Source organism: Blennius ocellaris (genome assembly GCF_963422515.1).
Source record: "Blennius ocellaris genome assembly, chromosome: 11".
Lineage (NCBI taxonomy): Eukaryota > Metazoa > Chordata > Actinopteri > Blenniiformes > Blenniidae > Blennius > Blennius ocellaris.
In genome coordinates, this window is record NC_137660.1 from 29,140,734 (window position 1) to 29,158,403 (window position 17,670).

Sequence of the window (17,670 nt, forward strand, 5' to 3'; positions counted from 1 at the left end):
TGTGTCGCTGTGCTCTCGGCCCCGCGGCCGCGTGTCGTCAACCGCCTGCATGTTTGTCCGAAGTTTCCTTCTGTGTTTCACGCGGCGCCGCCGTGTTCGACCAATAAAAAGAAAGAAGCAGCAGCAGGTCAGAGACCATCAACCACCGTGTCCCGTTTCTCATGGTTCCATGATCCTCTCTCCTTGTTCCTGGTTCTAAAAGGTGTGTTGCTCCAACCGGCCAATCAGAAAACAAACCCTATATAGTGTCATCGGGGGGTTCAGCCAATCACAATCAAGGTAGGCTCCTCCCCCCCCCCTTTGACTCCTCCCACAGTCAGGCAGCTCTGCTCTGGCACATGGCACCACGAGAGGAAGTACTGCCTTCCTCTTCCCATAGATGGGCGTGTGTGTGGGCGGAGCCAGTCCAGCTCACACAGACACAGCAGATTCTGAATGTAGCTCCTTGGATCCGATATTCAAAACTTTGTTTTTGGAGGAACGAGACCAAGTGACGGCGTTGAGAAGCTGGACGATGAGACGATGAGATGATGAGACTCGTTTACAACTTGAATCATCAACAAATGTTGTGTTGTTTAGATATGAAACTAAAAAGCAGGACAACATGAAGACTTCAGGATAAATTTGTGTCTTTATTCATTTGATTTTAGTGTAAAAACCATTAGCAGATGTTCACGGCGGCCATTTTTCATTGCAAACTTGCAATCTGCATCATTTAGGTTTGTGGTTTGACCAGCTTCAGTCCAGCTTCAGTCCAGCTTCAGTCTAACTTCAGTCCAACTTCAGTCCAGTTTCAGTCCAACTTCAGCCTAACTTCAGTCCAACTTCAGTCCAACTTCAGTCCAGCTTCAGTCCAGCTTCAGTCCAACTTCAGTCCAGTTTCCATCCCACTTCAGTCTAGCTTCAGTCTATCTTCAGTCCAACTTCAGTTCAGCTTCAGACCAACTTCAGTCCAGCTTCAGACCAGTTTCAGTCCAACTTCAGTCCAGCTTCAGTTCAGCTTCAGTCCAGTTTCAGTCCAACTTCAGTCCAGTTTCAGTCCAACTTCATTCCAACTCCAGTTCAGCTTCAGACCAACTTCAGTCTAACTTCAATCTAGTTTCAGTTCAACTTCAGTCCAGTTTCAGTCCAACTTCAGTCTAACCTCAATCCAGCTTCAGTCTAACTTCAGTCCAGTTTCAGTCCAACTTCAGTCCAGTTTCAGTCCAACTTCAGTCCAGCTTCAGTCCAGTTTCAGTCCAACTTTAGTCCAGTTTCAGTACAACTTCAGTCTAACTTTAGTCCAACTTCAGTCTAACGTCAGTCCAGCTTCAGTCCAGTTTCAGTCCAACTTCAGCCCAAGTTCAGTCCAGCTTCAGTCCCGGTTCCGTGCCGGTTCTCCAGCCTCGGGTCCAGCCTGACCCAGCAGCCAGTCCAGGACCTCCTGTTGGTTCTTCTGCCTCCAGCGGATGTTGGCCCTGGTCCTCTCCAGGGCCTGACCCACGGCCAGGGTGGCCGAGCCGAAGCCCCCGGCCCCCTGCTGCTGCACAAACTCCTCCAGCTGCACAACCAGAGGCCAGAGGTCAGAGGTCAGAGGTTTGGTGAGTGTGAGCAGGTGGAGGTGCAGGTACCTGGCGGAGGTGCTCAGGGGTGGAGAACCTGGCGGTGACTCCGGTGATGATGGAGGCGAAGGAGAAGGAACCGACTCCGTATCTGAAACATCGAGACTCAGACCTTCTGCTTCCTGCAGGAACTTTTCTGGTGCAGCTTTACATTCCTGAAATACTTTACTGAGTACTAGGATACTTTACTAGGAGTACAGGATACTTTACTGTGTGTACTAGGATACTTTACTGTATGGATAGATAGAGGATGGATGGATGATGAATGATGGCTAGATGATGGATTGATGATGGATGGATTGATGGATGATGGATGGATGATGGTTGGATTGATGGATGAATGATGGATGATGGTTGGATTGATGGATGATGGTTGGATTGATGGATGATGGATGGATGATGGTTGGATTGATGGATGATGGATGGATGATGGATGGATGATGGTTGGATTGATGGATGATGGATGGATGATGGATGAATGATGGATGGATGATAGATCAATGATGGATGATGGATGATGGTTGGATTGATGGATGATGGATGGATGATAGATGAATGATGGATGATGGATGATGGTTGGATTGATGGATGATGGATGGATGGATGATGGATGGATGATGGATGGATGATGGATGGATTGATGGATGATGGATGGATGGATGATGGATGATGATGGATGATGGATGATGATGGATGATGGATGATGATGGATGACGGATGATGGTTGGATGACAGCTGGATGACGATGGATGATGGACGTGTTGACAGTGGTCCCACGTGGACACGAGACAGACGAGAGACTGACTGGTTGAACATGTAGTCCCACTCCTCCGTCACAAAGTCCCAGGCGAGGCTCTGTCCCTCCCGGTTCGTCGCCACGGCGACGATGACGGCGGCGGCGTCCTGCTTCCTGACCATGGAGGCGTTGAGGGTGTAGGACAGGAACCTGGGGGACGACGGGACACGTCTCCGTGTGACTGTCGCCGTGACGACGACTCGCCTCCCGCCGGGTCGGAAACTCACCGCTGCAGCAGCCGCGTGTCGCTGGCACACGCCAGCGCCGACATCAGCGTGCTAGCTTCGCTCGCCGCCGACGCCATCTTGAACTGAGACCAGCCGAACTCCCACTCCTCCGCCCCGCCCGCCGCCACCGCGCTGCAGTACACCGCCGGGCGCAGGTTAGGGTGGATCCTGACCACAGGGGGCGACAGAGTTCACTGGTTAGAGGGGTTAACTGGTTAGAGAGGTTAACTGGTTATAAAGGGTTAACTGGTTAGAGAGGTTCAACTGGTTAGAGAGGTCAACTGGTTAGAGGGCTCAACTGGTTAGAGGGGTTAACTGGTTAGCGAGGTTAACTGGTTAGAGAGGTCAACTGGTTAGAGAGGGGTTAACTGGTTAGAGGGGTTAACTAGTTAGAGAGCTCAACTGGTTATAACGAGTTAACTGGTTAGATAGGTTAACTGGTTAGAGAGCTCAACTGGTTATAAAGGGTTAACTGGTTAGAGGGGTCAACTGGTTAGAGGGGCTAACTGGTTAGAGGGGTCAACTGGTTAGAGAGGTCAACTGGTTAGAGGGGTCAACTGGTTAGAGGTGTTAACTGGTTAGAGAGGGGTTAACTGGTTAGAGGGGTCAACTGGTTAGAGATGTCAACTGGTTAGAGGTTAACTAGTAGAGTCAATAAACTCACCTGTTGTTGTGAGGCTCCTTCATCCAGCTGCTGAACCAGCTGCTGCTCAAACTCTGACATTCTGAGAGTCCAGACCTGCAGGACGAACCCAGAGCCAGGGCCTGGCTGTACCTGCACACACACACACACACACACACACACACACACACACACACACACACACACACACACACACACACGCACACACACACACGCACACACACACACACACACACACACACACGCACACACACACACACACACACACACACACACACACATTATTGCATTGACCTCAATGTTCAGTGTAGAGTTATGTAGAGTAGAGATGTGTAGAGTTATGAGTGTAGAGTTATGTAGTGTAGAGTTATGAGTGTAGAGCAGTGTAGAGTTATGAGTGTAGAGTTATGAGTGTAGAGTTATGAGTGTAGAGCAGTGTAGAGTTATGAGTGTAGAGCAGTGTAGAGTTATGAGTGTAGAGTTATGAGTGTAGAGCAGTGTAGATTTATGAGTGTAGAGTTATGAGTGTAGAGTTATGAGTGTAGAGCAGTGTAGAGTTATGAGTGTAGAGTTATGAGTGTAGAGCAGTGTAGAGTTATGGGTGTAGAGTTATGAGTGTAGAGCAGTGTAGATTTATGAGTGTAGAGTTATGAGTGTAGAGCTATGAGTGTAGAGCAGTGTAGAGCTATGAGTGTAGAGTTATGAGTGTAGAGCAGTGTAGATTTATGAGTGTAGAGTTATGAGTGTAGAGTTATGAGTGTAGAGCAGTGTAGAGTTATGAGTGTAGAGTCCTACTGTTCAGTGTGTCCTTCCGGGACTCGGCTCCAGTTTCCTGTTTTGTTCTTGAAGTGAATGAAGAGTGGAGTCACCTGCTTCCTGACGTAGTCCTACACACACACACACACACACACACACACACACACACACACACACACACACACACACACACACACACACACACACACACACACACAGAGGGTGAGTGGTGGTGCCCCGGTCCAGCAGGGTGTTGTGTCCGGCTCAGACCTGCAGGGGGCGGTAGACCTCCGTCTGGTCCAGCATCTGGTAGAAATAATCCAGATTATTGACGGCCGCCTGCCAGGGCAGGAAGTCCGTCTCCCGGGACAGGAAGTAGGACGTCCTGAGGGCCAGCGAGGACGACAGCAGCCCAGCTCTACACACACACACACACACACACACACACACACACACACACACACACACACACACACACACACACACACACACACACACACACACACAGAGTTACATTCTGTACTTTAGTTACTTTCCCTGGCTGGGATTACAGAGGAGCTGAGAGACACACCGAGCCAGATTGAAGGCGTCGTCCAGCAGCTGGGCTCTGTTACTGACCGGGACCACCTGGACACACACACACACACACACACGCACACACACACACACACACACACACACACACATACACACACACATACAACTGTCACAGAGTCGGACCAGCAGCTGGCGCTCAGATAGTCTGTACCTGGTCTGTACCTGGCGGTCTGTACCTGGCGGTCTGTATGTAGTGGTCTGTACCTGGCGGTCTGTACCTGGTAGTCTGTACCTGGTAGTCTGTACCTTGTGGTCTGTACGTGGTGGTCTGTACGTGGTGGTCTGTACCTGGTAGTCTGTACCTGGTAGTCTGTACCTTGTGGTCTGTACCTGGTGGTCTGTACCTTGTGGTCTGTACGTGGTGGTCTGTACTTGGTGGTCTGTACTTGGTAGTCTGTACCTGGTAGTCTGTACCTGGTAGTCTGTACCTTGTGGTCTGTACGTGGTGGTCTGTACATGGTGGTCTGTACCTGGTAGTCTGTACCTGGTAGTCTGTACCTTGTGGTCTGTACCTGGTGGTCTGTACGTGGTGGTCTGTACTTGGTGGTCTGTACTTGGTAGTCTGTACCTGGCGGTCTGTACCTGGTGGTCTGTACCTGGTAGTCTGTACGTGGTGGTCTGTACCTGGTGGTCTGTACCTGGTAGTCTGTACCTGGTGGTCTGTACCTGGTGGTCTGTACCTGGTGGTCTGCACCTGGTGGTCTGCACGTGGTGGTCTGCACCGGGTGGTCTGCACGTGGTGGTCTGTACCTTGTAGTCTGTACGTGGCGGTCTGTACCTGGTAGTCTGTACGTGGTGGTCTGTACCTGGCGGTCTGTGCCTTGTGGTCTGTACGTGGTGGTCTGTACCTGGTAGTCTGTACCTGGTGGTTTGTACCTGGTGGTCTGTACCTGGCGGTCTGTACCTGGCGGTCTGTATCTGGCCTGTACCTGGTAGTCTGTACCTGGTGGTTTGTACCTGGTGGTCTGTACCTGGCGGTCTGTACCTGGCGGTCTGTACCTGGCGGTCTGTACCTGGCCTGTACCTGGTAGTCTGTACCTGGTGGTCTGTACTGAGCTGGACCAGCAGGCGCTCCCAGTTCCCCAGGTCGTAGTTGACTCGGTAGAATCCGGTCACGTTGACGTTGGCGAGGATCCAAGAGGCTCCGCCCCTCAAGTCTGGATTCACCGCTGAGGATCAGACACTCGTCACCAGTGGTGGCGCTAACGAGCTAATCGCTATCGTAGAGCTACTACAGTAGAGTTACTATAGTAGAGTTACTACTGTAGAGTTACTACTGTAGAGTTATTACTGTAGAGTTACTATAGTAGAGTTACTATCGTAGGATTACTATAGTAGAGTTACTATTGTAGAGTTAACGTGGTAGAGTTACCATTGTAGAGTTACTGTTGTAGAGTCACTATCGTAGAGCTACTACAGTAGAGTTACTACTGTAGAGTTACTACTGTAGAGTTACTATAGTAGAGTTACTATCGTAGGGTTTCTATAGTAGAGTTACTATAGTAGAGTTACTATTATAGGACGATTTTCTCGTCTGTAAAGTCACTTTATTATTAAACAGAACCGGCTTCCTCCAAATGGACACACACACACACACACACACACACACACACACACACACACACACACACACACACACACACACACACACACACACACACACACACACCCTGTTTCTCCAGCAGCCAGAAGATTTCCGTCTGCAGCTCGTCGTTCTTCGTCCAGCGAATCGGAATCAGCCACTGGTAGCTGGAGGAGCAGAGTAATCTGATTACTGTCTTGGACCTGCAATCTGACGAGGGTCGTACTGTGTCGTCGTCGTCGTACTTGTACGGCGACTGGACGGTGACGTTGGACTCGGGGTCGAGCAGGAAGTGCTGCTGGGACACGGCGCCGCTGCTGGTATCCATGGTAACCACGGGGAAGCCCATCTGCAGCACCCAGGGCTTCATGATGTCATCAACCGACGCAGGAAGCGGGAGCCGGTTCTCCTCCACCGCCTGGGACGGAGAGAACGCTGGCTCTGCTCAGACCGCCATCTTGGTTTCCGGGGTGCGGTAGGGAGGGAGGCGGGGCCGAGGCCGCGCCACGGCGGCGCCTTACCGTCTGCAGGTGTCGCCACAAGTCGCTGCCGATCGTGTTGCTCTGGGCGAAATGGTTCAGGTACGTCTGGGAACGAAGGTCACCGTCATCACGACGTCCGACGTTACCATGGTAACTCTATAGCAATAACTCTACAATAGTAACTCTACAGTAGTAACTCTACAGTAGTAACTCAACAATAGTAACTCTACAGTAGTAACTCAACAATAGTAACTCTGCAATGGTAACTCTACAATAGTAACTCTACAGTAGTAACTCAACAATAGTAACTCTACAGTAGTAACTCAACAATAGTAACTCTACAGTAGTAACTCTACAATAGTAACTCTACAATAGTAACTCTACAGTAGTAACTCTACAGTAGTAGCTCTACAATAGTAACTCTACAGTAGTAACTCTACAATAGTAACTCTACAGTAGTAACTCTACAGTAGTAACTCAACAATAGTAACTCTACAGTAGTAACTCTACAATAGTAACTCTACAATAGTAACTCTACAGTAGTAACTCTACAGTAGTAGCTCTACAATAGTAACTCTACAGTAGTAACTCTACAATAGTAACTCTACAGTAGTAACTCTACAGTAGTAACTCAACAATAGTAACTCTACTATAGTAACTCTACTATAGTAACTCTACAATAGTAACTCTACTATAGTAACTCTATAATAATAACTCTACAATAGTAACTCTACAGTAGTAACTCTACTATAGTAACTCTATAATAATAACTCTACAATAGTAACTCTACAGTAGTAACTCTACTATAGTAACTCTACAATAGTAACTCTACTGTAGTAACTCTACAGTAGTAACTCTACAACAGTAACTCTACTATAGTAACTCTACAGTAGTAACTCAACAATAGTAACTCTACTATAGTAACTCTACAACAGTAACTCTACTATAGTAACTCTACAATAGTAACTCTACAGTAGTAACTCTACTATAGTAACTCTACTACAGTAACTCTACAGTAGTAACTCTACTATAGTAACTCTACAACAGTAACTCTACTATAGTAACTCTACAATAGTAACTCTACAATAGTAACTCTACAATAGTAACTCTACAATGGTAACTCTACATTGGTAACCCTACCATGGTAACTCTACAGTGGTAACTCTACAATAGTAGCTCTACAATAGTAGCTCTACTATAGTAACTCTACTGTGGTAACTCTACAATGGTAGCTCTACAATTGTAACTCTACAGTTGTAACTCTACAGTTGTAGCTCTACAATGATAACTCTACGATGGTAACTCTACAATGGTAACTCTACAATGGTAACTCTACAATGATAGCTCTACAATAGCAACTCTACAATGGTACTCTACAATGGTAGCTCTACAATAGTAACTCTACAACTGTAACTCTACAATGCTAACTCTACAATAGTCACTAGCTGGTTAGCGCCATCACTGGTGACGTCCGAGGCCTCGACACCTCAACGAGTGACGAGTTTGTCACGTGACCTCGGCCAGACAGGAAGTGACTCACGTTGAGTCCCTGGACGAAGACCGGCTCGGACAGGAAGTCTGACAGCATCCTGAGGACGGCGGCGCCCTGGCGACAGAACACACACTCCTGACTCCTGACTCCACCAAGACCGCGACTTGTACAACTTTTAATCGTAGTTCTACATTTAAACACTAGAGCTACACTCGGTAGAGCACAGGCCTTCGCCAACGCCACACTTGTTTGCGGAACCGAGTTAGCACGATAGCCGTTAGCTCATGTCGAATATCCACCTTGCTGTACGAGATGACGTCGAACTGCTCGCTGATCTGATGCGGCAGAACGATGTCGTCTTCTCTGGAGGACAGAGGATGAGACGAGGTCAGGGCGTCCACCGCGAACACTCTCTGGACGTCGTCCAGGACGATCAGATCTTTCTGAAAACGGACCAACAAGTGCGTCAACGCGACGCCACCCCCCCGACAGGAAGTCCCTGTGTCCCGGCAGCGTCGTTGTCGTCTCACCAGGTTCCAGGACGGCTCGGCGTGGTCGGCGCCGAGGTACGCCACGTAGGAGGCGAAGCCCTCGTTCAGCCACACCTCGTTCCACCACCGCAGCGTCACCAGGTTCCCGAACCACTGCGGCACAAGGGGTAGGGGTGAGGTAGGGGGGGTCAGTCGGCGGCCAATCGGCACGTCGGACACCCGGCAGTACGACGACTCACCATGTGCGCCAGCTCGTGGGCGATGATGGTGACCGTGGTCTCCTTGTTCCGGTTGGAGGACGTCGGAGGGTCGTACAGCAGGTTGGTCTCTCGGTACGTCACCAGGCCCCAGTTCTCCATGGCGCCGAAGTAAAAGTCCGGCAGCGCGATTTGATCTGCGAGGAAACCAAGAACAGGAAGTGGCTCCGGGACCTCGTCGCCGGGCGCCACTCAGAACAGAAACGAATACATAGAACCAGTCGAGTGCTGAGATGACAGAACGAGTTCCTACCGATAACAGAACGAGTTCCTACCGATAACAGAACGTGTTCCTACCGATAACAGAACGTGTTCCTACCGATAACAGAACGAGTTCCTACCGATAACAGAACGAGTTCCTACTGATAACAGAACGTGTTTCAGACGATAACAGAACTGATAACAGAACGTGTTCCTACTGATAACAGAACTGATAACAGAAGATGTTCCTACTGATAACAGAACCGATAACAGAACGTGTTCCTACTGATAACAGAACGTGTTCCGACTGATAGCAGAAGATGTTCCTACCGATAACAGAACGTGTTCCTACCAGACTTGCTGAGCGGGTAGGAGATGTTGTAGTACCGCTGGAAGAAGTCCAGGATGGGTCCGGTCACGTTCAGAGCGTAGTCCCCCTGACCCTGGTCTATCATCGTCCTCCGAGCCCAAACCCGGATCTGAAGACACAACGTCACACTGCCAGAGACGAACCAGAGACATTTGTCTTTCTAGTTCTGAGAAAACGTCGCCTGTTTTCAGAAGCCTGGTTGCGTCTTTTTCTCACAGGATCTGGCAACTCCAGGTCACGTCCTGCGAGACGGCGGCTCAGACGAGACGTGACGAGACGTGACGAGACGAGACGAGACGAGACGTGACGAGACGTGACGAGACAAGACATGACGAGACAAGACGTGATGAGACGAGACAAGACGTGACGAGACGTGAAGAGACGAGACGAGACGTGACGAGACGAGACGTGACAAGACGTGACGAGACGTGAAGAGACAAAACAAGACGTGACGAGACGAGACGAGACGTGACGAGACGAGACGAGACAAGACGTGACGAGACGAGACGTGACAGTTTGCATGTTTATGTTTGTGGTTGTGGTTGACGTTGTTTTGTGGGCGGAGCCTCACCAGGGTGTCTCCAGATTTGGCTCGCAGGCTTCCGTAGTCGCAGACGACGAGGGCCAGCAGGTAGCTGGACATCTTCTTCGTGCTCTCAAACGTGGTCCGGGTCACGTCTTCTCCGTTGACGGTCACGTTGACGACGTCTGAGGAAAAACGACATCCGTGACGAACGTGAACCAGCAGCTAATGCTAATCGGGCTAATGTGACAACTTTACATGTCACTTTGTAAAACTGTAGATTTAAGAAGCTCATTTTATTATGTCGCAATGCAAAAAAAGGTTTTTCCATGAACAAGAAGTAGTAAAAGTGTCGTGACCCTCGTATGGAAACAGGAAGTACTTTATGTAAAAGATGATGAAGGACTGACCGGTCTCCAGGCCGTTGGACAGCGCGACGCTGCCCGGCGGGTGGAGGAGCGTCACGTTGAAGACGGCTTTCATGGCCGGCTCGTCGAAACACGGGAACGTCTTCCTGGCGTGAGTCGGGTGCATCTGTGAGACGGCGACGACCCTGTGGAGGGACGGACGGAGGTCAGGGAGGCGGAGACACGGTGAGAGGTGGAGACACGGTGGGTGGCGGAGACACGGTGGGAGGTGGAGACACAGTGGGAGGCGGAGACACAGCGGGAGGTGGAGACACGGTTGAGAGGCGGAGACACGGTGGGTGGCGGAGACACGGTGGGAAATGGAGACACGGCGGGAGGCGGAGACACGGTGAGAGGTGGAGACACAGCAGGAGGTGGAGACAGCGGGGGGTGGAGACACAGCGGGAGGCGGAGACATGGTGGGAGGCGGAGACACGGTGAGAGGCGGAGACACAGCAGGAGGCGGAGACACAACGGGAGGCAGAGACATGGTGGGAGGTGGAGACATGGTGGGAGTTGGAGACATGGTGGGAGGCGGAGACACAGTGGGAGGTGGAGACAGCGGGAGGTGGAGACACAGCGGGAAGTGGAGACATGGCGGGAGACAGAGACACAGCAGGAGGTGGAGACACAGTGGGAGGCGGAGACACAGTGGGAGGCGGAGACACGGTGAGCAGCGGAGACATGGCAGGGGCGGAGACACGGTGGGAGGTGGAGACATGGTGAGAGGCGGAGACACAGCAGGAGGCGGAGACACGGTTGGAGGCGGAGACACAGACGTCCTCGGAGGCGGAGACACAGCAGGAGATGGAGACACGGTTGGAGGCGGAGACACAGATGTCCCCGGAGGCGGAGACTCACTTCGTGACTCCGCCCTCTTCGTACTCGCTGCGGTAGAACCCCGCCAGGTCGTCGGCCAGCTCGCCGCTGAACTCGGCGTACAGTTGGTACTTCCTGCCGGGACTCAGCGTCGCCCCCAGGTGGACGACGAGATACTGAGTCTGCAGCTGCAGCCAGGAGGACAGGATGTCTGGAGCCGCGCCACCGTCTGGAGGGACAGGGACAAAAGTTTCTGGAAGGCACTTCCTGTTTCACCTCCGTTAAGAGAAGACTCTTCTGCCCCCCCTCCGGCGTCTCCAGGTACTGCACCTGCGGCGGCGAGCCGGACCAGGTGGTGGTTGTCCAGACGGGTGTAGTTCAGCTGGTTGGAGTGAATCAGGATCACGTCTGTCTCCGTCACGCAGTCGAATCTCACCGACGACTGACCTGCGGGTGACGGGCGGCGGGTGAAACGACCCGAGACACGGCAGGAGGCGGAGACACGGTGACAGGTGGAGACACGAAGAGAGGTGGAGACACGACGGGAGGCGGAGACACGATGAGAGGTGGAGACACGATGAGAGGTGGAGACACGGCAGGAGGCGGAGACATGACGAGAGGCGGAGACACGGCGGGAGGCGGAGACACGATGAGAGGTGGAGACACGATGAGAGGTGGAGACACGGCAGGAGGCGGAGACATGACGAGAGGCGGAGACACGGCGGGAGGCGGAGACACGATGAGAGGTGGAGACACGATGAGAGGCGGAGACACGGCAGGAGGCGGAGACATGACGAGAGGCGGAGACACGGCGGGAGGCGGAGACATGGCGGGAGGTGGAGACACGATGAGAGGTGGAGACACGGCAGGAGGCGGAGACACGGCGGGAGGCGGAGACACGGTGAGAGGCGGAGACACGGCAGGAGGCGGAGACACGATGAGAGGTTGAGACACGATGAGAGGCGGAGACACGGCGAGCGGCGGAGACACGGTGAGAGGCGGAGACACGGCAGGAGGCGGAGACACGATGAGAGGTTGAGACGCGATGAGAGGCGGAGACACGGCGAGCGGCGGAGACACGGTGAGAGGCGGAGACACGGCGGGAGGCGGAGACACGATGAGAGGGTTAGGGTCCCTCACCTGTGAAGGTGTAGAGGTCAGAGGTCGGGTCGCGGCTCAGACGAGGCCACAAGGTGACGCTGTAGCTCTCAGGGACCAACGACGCCGGGAGACGATACCTGAGAGGACAGACCGACCGTGTGTGTGTGTGTGTGTGTGTGTGTGTGTGTGTGTGTGTGTGTGTGTGTGTGTGTGTGTGTTAGAAATACCAACATGTTAAAGGTTCCCTGCGGGACGCCACATATCAAAAATGCAGTAATGGATTATTTCAAACTAGAGCTACACTCGGTAGAGCGCTGGACCTTCGCCAACGCCACGTTTCTTTTCAGGAACCGAGTTAGCATCGCTAGCACGATAGCCGCTAGTGTGTGGGTTCATCAAGAACCAACAGCGGCCACTAGTGGCCCGACATGGGAGCGACACCGTCGCCATGTCGACGGGGAAGAAAAACTGACAACAAACAACTATAAAACTAGAGCTACACTCGGTAGAGCGCTGGACTTCCGCCAACGCCATGTTTCTTTGCGAAACCGAGTTAGCATCGCGAGCACGATAGCCGCTAGTGTGTGGGTTCATCAAGAACCAACAGCAGCCACTAGTGGCTACATAGCAAACAACTATAAAACTAGCGCTACACTCGGTAGAGCGCGGAACTTCCGCCAACGCCACGTCTGTTTGCGGAACCGAGTCAGTAGTGCTAGCGTGATAGCTGTTAGCTCATGCAGGTGGCGTCTCCATGGCAACAGAAGCAGCACGGGACAAACGTTTCGCCGCTAACGTCCCGAATGCTAATCAGTCGGTCTTTAGGAGACGACAAATCTTCCCTGAAGATTCTATTGAATTCGGATCGCGGCTAAAAACACAACAAAACAATAAATAAATAAATAAAGACACGCAGACAAAAACAAAAGTTCTCGCTGTCGGAGGCGAACACGTCCCACGTCCCCGTCCGTCCTACCTGTCCCAGAGGGGGATGACATCATCGCCTCTGCCCGTCAGGGCCACGGTCCACAACGTGACGATGGTTGCCACGGAGACCACGGCCAAGACCACACACAGGACGCACAAGGCGCTGACGCTGCAGCACTTCCCCATGGCGGCGGCGGCGCCGTGACGACCGGGTCTGGACGGAGGGACGGAGGGACGGAGGGACGGACGGAGGGCAGGGAGGGAGCTGCGAGTCAGTCGGAGGGAGAACAGAAGTGAGCGTGAGAACCAGCCGCGGCGTGGATTTGTCTCGCCGTCACCGCCGCCAATAAAGGGAGCGTTTATGGCGACGGCCCGGCGGGAACGGACGATAAACGACCTGACGCTGATAAACGACCTGACGGTGTGTCAACAAGCCATAAACGTCCCTGGTTAGTTCCCGTGTCCTCCACCGGGGGTCAAAGGTCAACGCTCCTCCTCTCGTCCGCGGCTCTGATAACAGACGCTCGTCTGTTTCCCGACGGCGGCGGAGAGACGATCCGTCATGAGAATTCCTCCCGAACCTCCGCCGATCAGAGGCGAGAGTGTCGAGGAACGGTTGAGGAATGTGTTTTTAAAATGATTCATTGAATATTTATTTCCATTGTTGGAGTTGAAGGTAATCTGAGATTAACGCTAGTTTGTAGAGAAACGATGGTTTATGTGAACGAAAGGAGGAAGTTACTAAACTTTGTTTATATTTATTATCTGTGCTAGTGTTAGCTTAGCTGTTAGCATGATGCTTTATAATCTGGTGTTAGAGGAGGAAGATGCTCTATAATCTGGTGTTAGAGGAGGAAGATGCTCTATAGTCTGGCGTTAGAGGAGGAAGATGCTCTATAATCTGGTGTTGAAGGAGGGAGATGCTCTATAATCTGACGTTAGAGGAGGAAGATGCTCTATAATCTGGTGTTAGAGGAGGAAGATGCTGTATAATCTGGTGTTAGAGGAGGAAGATGCTCTATAATCTGGTGTTAGAGGAGGAAGATGCTCTATAATCTGACGTTAGAGGAGGAAGATGCTCTATAATCTGATGTTAGAGGAGGAAGATGCTCTATAGTCTGATGTTAGAGGAGGAAGATGCTCTATAATCCGACGCTAGAGGGGGAAGATGCTCTATAATCTGACGTTAGAGGAGGAAGATGCTCTATAATCTGATGTTAGAGGAGGAAGGTGCTCTATAATCTGACGTTAGAGGAGGAAGATGCTCTATAATCTGACGCTAGAGGGGGAAGATGCTCTATAATCTGACGTTAGAGGAGGAAGATGCTCTATAATCTGACGTTAGAGGAGGAATGTGCTCTATAATCTGATGTTAGAGGAAGGTGCTCTATAATCTGATGTTAGAGGAGGACGATGCTCTATAATCTGGTGTTACAGGAGGAAGATGCTCTATAATCTGACGTTAGAGGAATATGCTCTATAATCTGATGTTAGAGGAGGAAGGTGCTCTATTAATCTGATGTTAGAGGAGGAAGATGCTCTATAATCTGGATTAGAGGAGGAAGATGCTCTGGCAGAGCAGCAGGTTCCAGCTACTCAAACTCTTTATGAATAAATTAAAATTCATCACAAGCTTCAGATTAACTCTGAGATTATCTAAAAGTGCTGAAACACTGAAGTGTTTAAGAAAATAAAATGACGTTGGACTTTCACACAAAAACAACACAACAGTCGACGAGTAAGAAAAAGTTTATTCGCCTCTTCACGGCGAAATGATTCGGCCGCCGCTCCTCAAACTTCTGACAATTAACATCAAAAGCACAACTTTTAATTTGAAAGTTCTTCATAGAGACACTGGATCCGTTTGACGAGCCTCAGTTTGGTCTGACTGTCAGGAAAACATTAAATACACAATAGAAATAAAGAAATCTACACAAAATATACATTCAGTGTTTTATCAGAATCCTGAAATCACAGTCAAACTGATTTTAACGTACAAAAATGAGTTGGACTTTTCTTTAACTCGATGGTTCAGACATTTTTATTTATATCAAAGCTCATAAATATCCTGAAAACGTGTTGATTTTATTCTTTACAACTTAAACTGACGACGTCAGAAACTCCAGATGAAGATGGAGGTCCTTTCACACGACTCATCGGATTATTGGACAACGTGGAACCAGGATGTTCCTACGAGGGGGGGGGCAGGCTGGGGGGAGGGGCCCCCTCCTGGAACCACTTCAAGACGCTGTCCTTGTTCTCGGAGATCCACTTGATGTTTCCCATCGTTCTTTCAATCGCCTGATTGATCGCCGACGTCCCGGAACCGAAACCGACGTCGGCGTTGTCCAGTTGGAACTGCTTCAACTGTAGAGCAGAAACTAGAGTCAGCTCTATAATCTGGATTAGAGGAGGGAGATGCTCTATAATCTGATGTTAGAGGCGGAAGATGCTCTATAATCTGGTGCTAGAGGGGGAAGATGCTCTATAATCTGGTGTTAGAGGGTGAAGATGCTCTATAATCTGATGTTAGAGGAGGAAGATGCTCTATAATCTGATGTTAGAGGAGGATGATGCTCTATAGTCTGGTGCTAGATGGGGAATATGCTCTATAATCTGACGTTAGAGGAGGAAGATGCTCTATAATCTGACGTTAGAGGAGGAAGATGCTCTATAATCTGACGTTAGAGGAGGAAGATGCTCTATAATCTGACATTAGAGGAGGAAGATGCTCTATAGTCTGGTGCTAGCGGGGGAAGATGCTCTATAATCTGGTACTAGAGGGGGACGATGCTCTATAATATGGTGTTAGAGGAGGAAGATGCTCTATAATCTGGTGTTAGAGGAGGAAGATGCTCTATAATCTGATGTTAGAGACGACTGATTGAACAGTCTTTGTCGTTGTTTAACAGTTTTTATGCACAACAAAAGTAACTAGTAACTATGAAGCAACATTTAGCATCTGGCTAACACACATGCTAAAGCTAATGGCGGGACTAGCGAGGAGCAGAGACGCCAGTGTAAAACAAGGAACGGCTCTGAAGTAGGACTCTGACCTGCTGAAGCTCGAAGTCGGTAGAAAAGCGTTCAGTGACGCCGTTGATGAGGTTGGAGAAGGAGAACGATCCTCCGCCGTACCTGTGGGCGCAAACAAACCGTCAGCAAACTGCAGTGCTACCGCTAGCCGCTTCCACTAGCCACATACGTTAGTCACAGTCATGCTGTTAGCTGCTCCCGTTAGTCACAGTCATGCTGTTAGCTGCTTCCGTTAGTCACAATCATGCTGTTAGCCGCTTCCGTTAGTCACAATCATGCTGTTAGCCGCTTCTGTTAGTCACAGTCATGCTGCTAGCCGCTTCTGTTAGCTGCTTCCGTTAGTCACAATCATGCTGTTAGCCGCTTCTGTTAGCTGCTTCCGTTAGTCAGTCATGCTGTTAGCCGCTTCTGTTAATCACAGTCATGCTGCTAGCCGCTTCTGTTAGCTGCTTCCGTTAGTCAGTCATGCTGTTAGCTGCTTCCGTTAGTCAGTCATGCTGTTAGCCGCTTCCGTTAGTCACAGTCATGCTGTTAGCCGCTCCCGTTAGTCACAGTCATGCTGTTAGCTGCTTCCGTTAGTCACAGTCATGCTGTTAGCCGCTCCCGTTAGTCACAGTCATGCCGTTAGCCACTTCTGTTAGTCACAGTCATGCTGTTAGCCACTTATGTTAGTCACAGTCATGCTGTTAGCTGCTTCCGTTAGTCACAGTCATGCTGTTAGCCACTTCCGTTAGTCACAGTCATGCCGTTAGCCACTTCTGTTAGTCACAGTCATGCTGTTAGCCACTTCTGTTAGTCACAGTCATGCTGTTAGCTGCTTCCGTTAGTCACAGTCATGCTGTTAGCCACTTCTGTTAGTCACAGTCATGCCGTTAGCCACTCCCGTTAGTCACAGTCATGCTGTTAGCCACTTCCGTTAGTCACAGTCATGCCGTTAGCCACTTCTGTTAGTCACAGTCATGCTGTTAGCTGCTTCCGTTAGTCACAGTCATGCTGTTAGCCACTTCTGTTAGTCACAGTCATGCCGTTAGCCGCTTCTGTTAGTCACAGTCATGCTGTTAGCTGCTTCCGTTAGTCACGGTCATGCTGTTAGCTGCTTCCGTTAGTCACGGTCATGCTGTTAGCTGCTTCCGTTAGTCACAGTCATGCTGTTAGCCACTTCTGTTAGTCACAGTCATGCTGTTAGCCACTTCCGTTAGTCACAGTCATGCTGTTAGCCACTTCCGTTAGTCACAGTCATGCCGTTAGCCACTTCTGTTAGTCACAGTCATGCTGTTAGCCACTTCTGTTAGTCACAGTCATGCTGTTAGCCACTTCTGTTAGTCACAGTCATGCTGTTAGCCACTTCTGTTAGTCACAGTC

At 50.5% G+C, this 17,670-nt stretch overlaps 2 protein-coding genes across 2 annotated transcripts in view; both read right to left on the reverse strand.

Moving 5' to 3' along the window:
* Positions 1-1,354: 1,354 nt before the first annotated feature.
* Positions 1,355-13,458, reverse strand: LOC308136482 (aminopeptidase N-like; the record flags this gene model as incomplete). The annotated part of the gene is made up of 24 exons (XM_080504820.1): positions 1,355-1,540; positions 1,611-1,692; positions 2,407-2,547; positions 2,625-2,792; positions 3,289-3,363; positions 4,063-4,154; positions 4,294-4,441; positions 4,595-4,650; positions 5,659-5,789; positions 6,290-6,369; positions 6,448-6,620; positions 6,724-6,789; positions 8,225-8,290; positions 8,476-8,619; positions 8,707-8,820; positions 8,907-9,061; positions 9,478-9,604; positions 10,067-10,203; positions 10,429-10,571; positions 11,287-11,473; positions 11,575-11,686; positions 11,731-12,384; positions 12,999-13,095; positions 13,322-13,458. The coding sequence occupies 24 exons, from the start codon at positions 13,456-13,458 to the stop codon at positions 1,355-1,357; spliced, it is 3,471 nt and encodes a 1,156-aa protein (XP_080360946.1).
* A 2,004-nt stretch (positions 13,459-15,462) lies between these two features.
* The window catches only part of LOC308136483 (aminopeptidase N-like), a gene marked incomplete at both ends in the record, with an annotated part of 18,256 nt that continues 16,048 nt past the window's right edge, over positions 15,463-17,670 (reverse strand). The window contains 2 exons of the mRNA XM_080504821.1: positions 15,463-15,639; positions 16,329-16,410. Coding sequence (XP_080360947.1) covers positions 15,463-15,639; positions 16,329-16,410 — 259 coding nt within the window. The remainder of the gene's footprint in view (positions 15,640-16,328; positions 16,411-17,670) is intronic.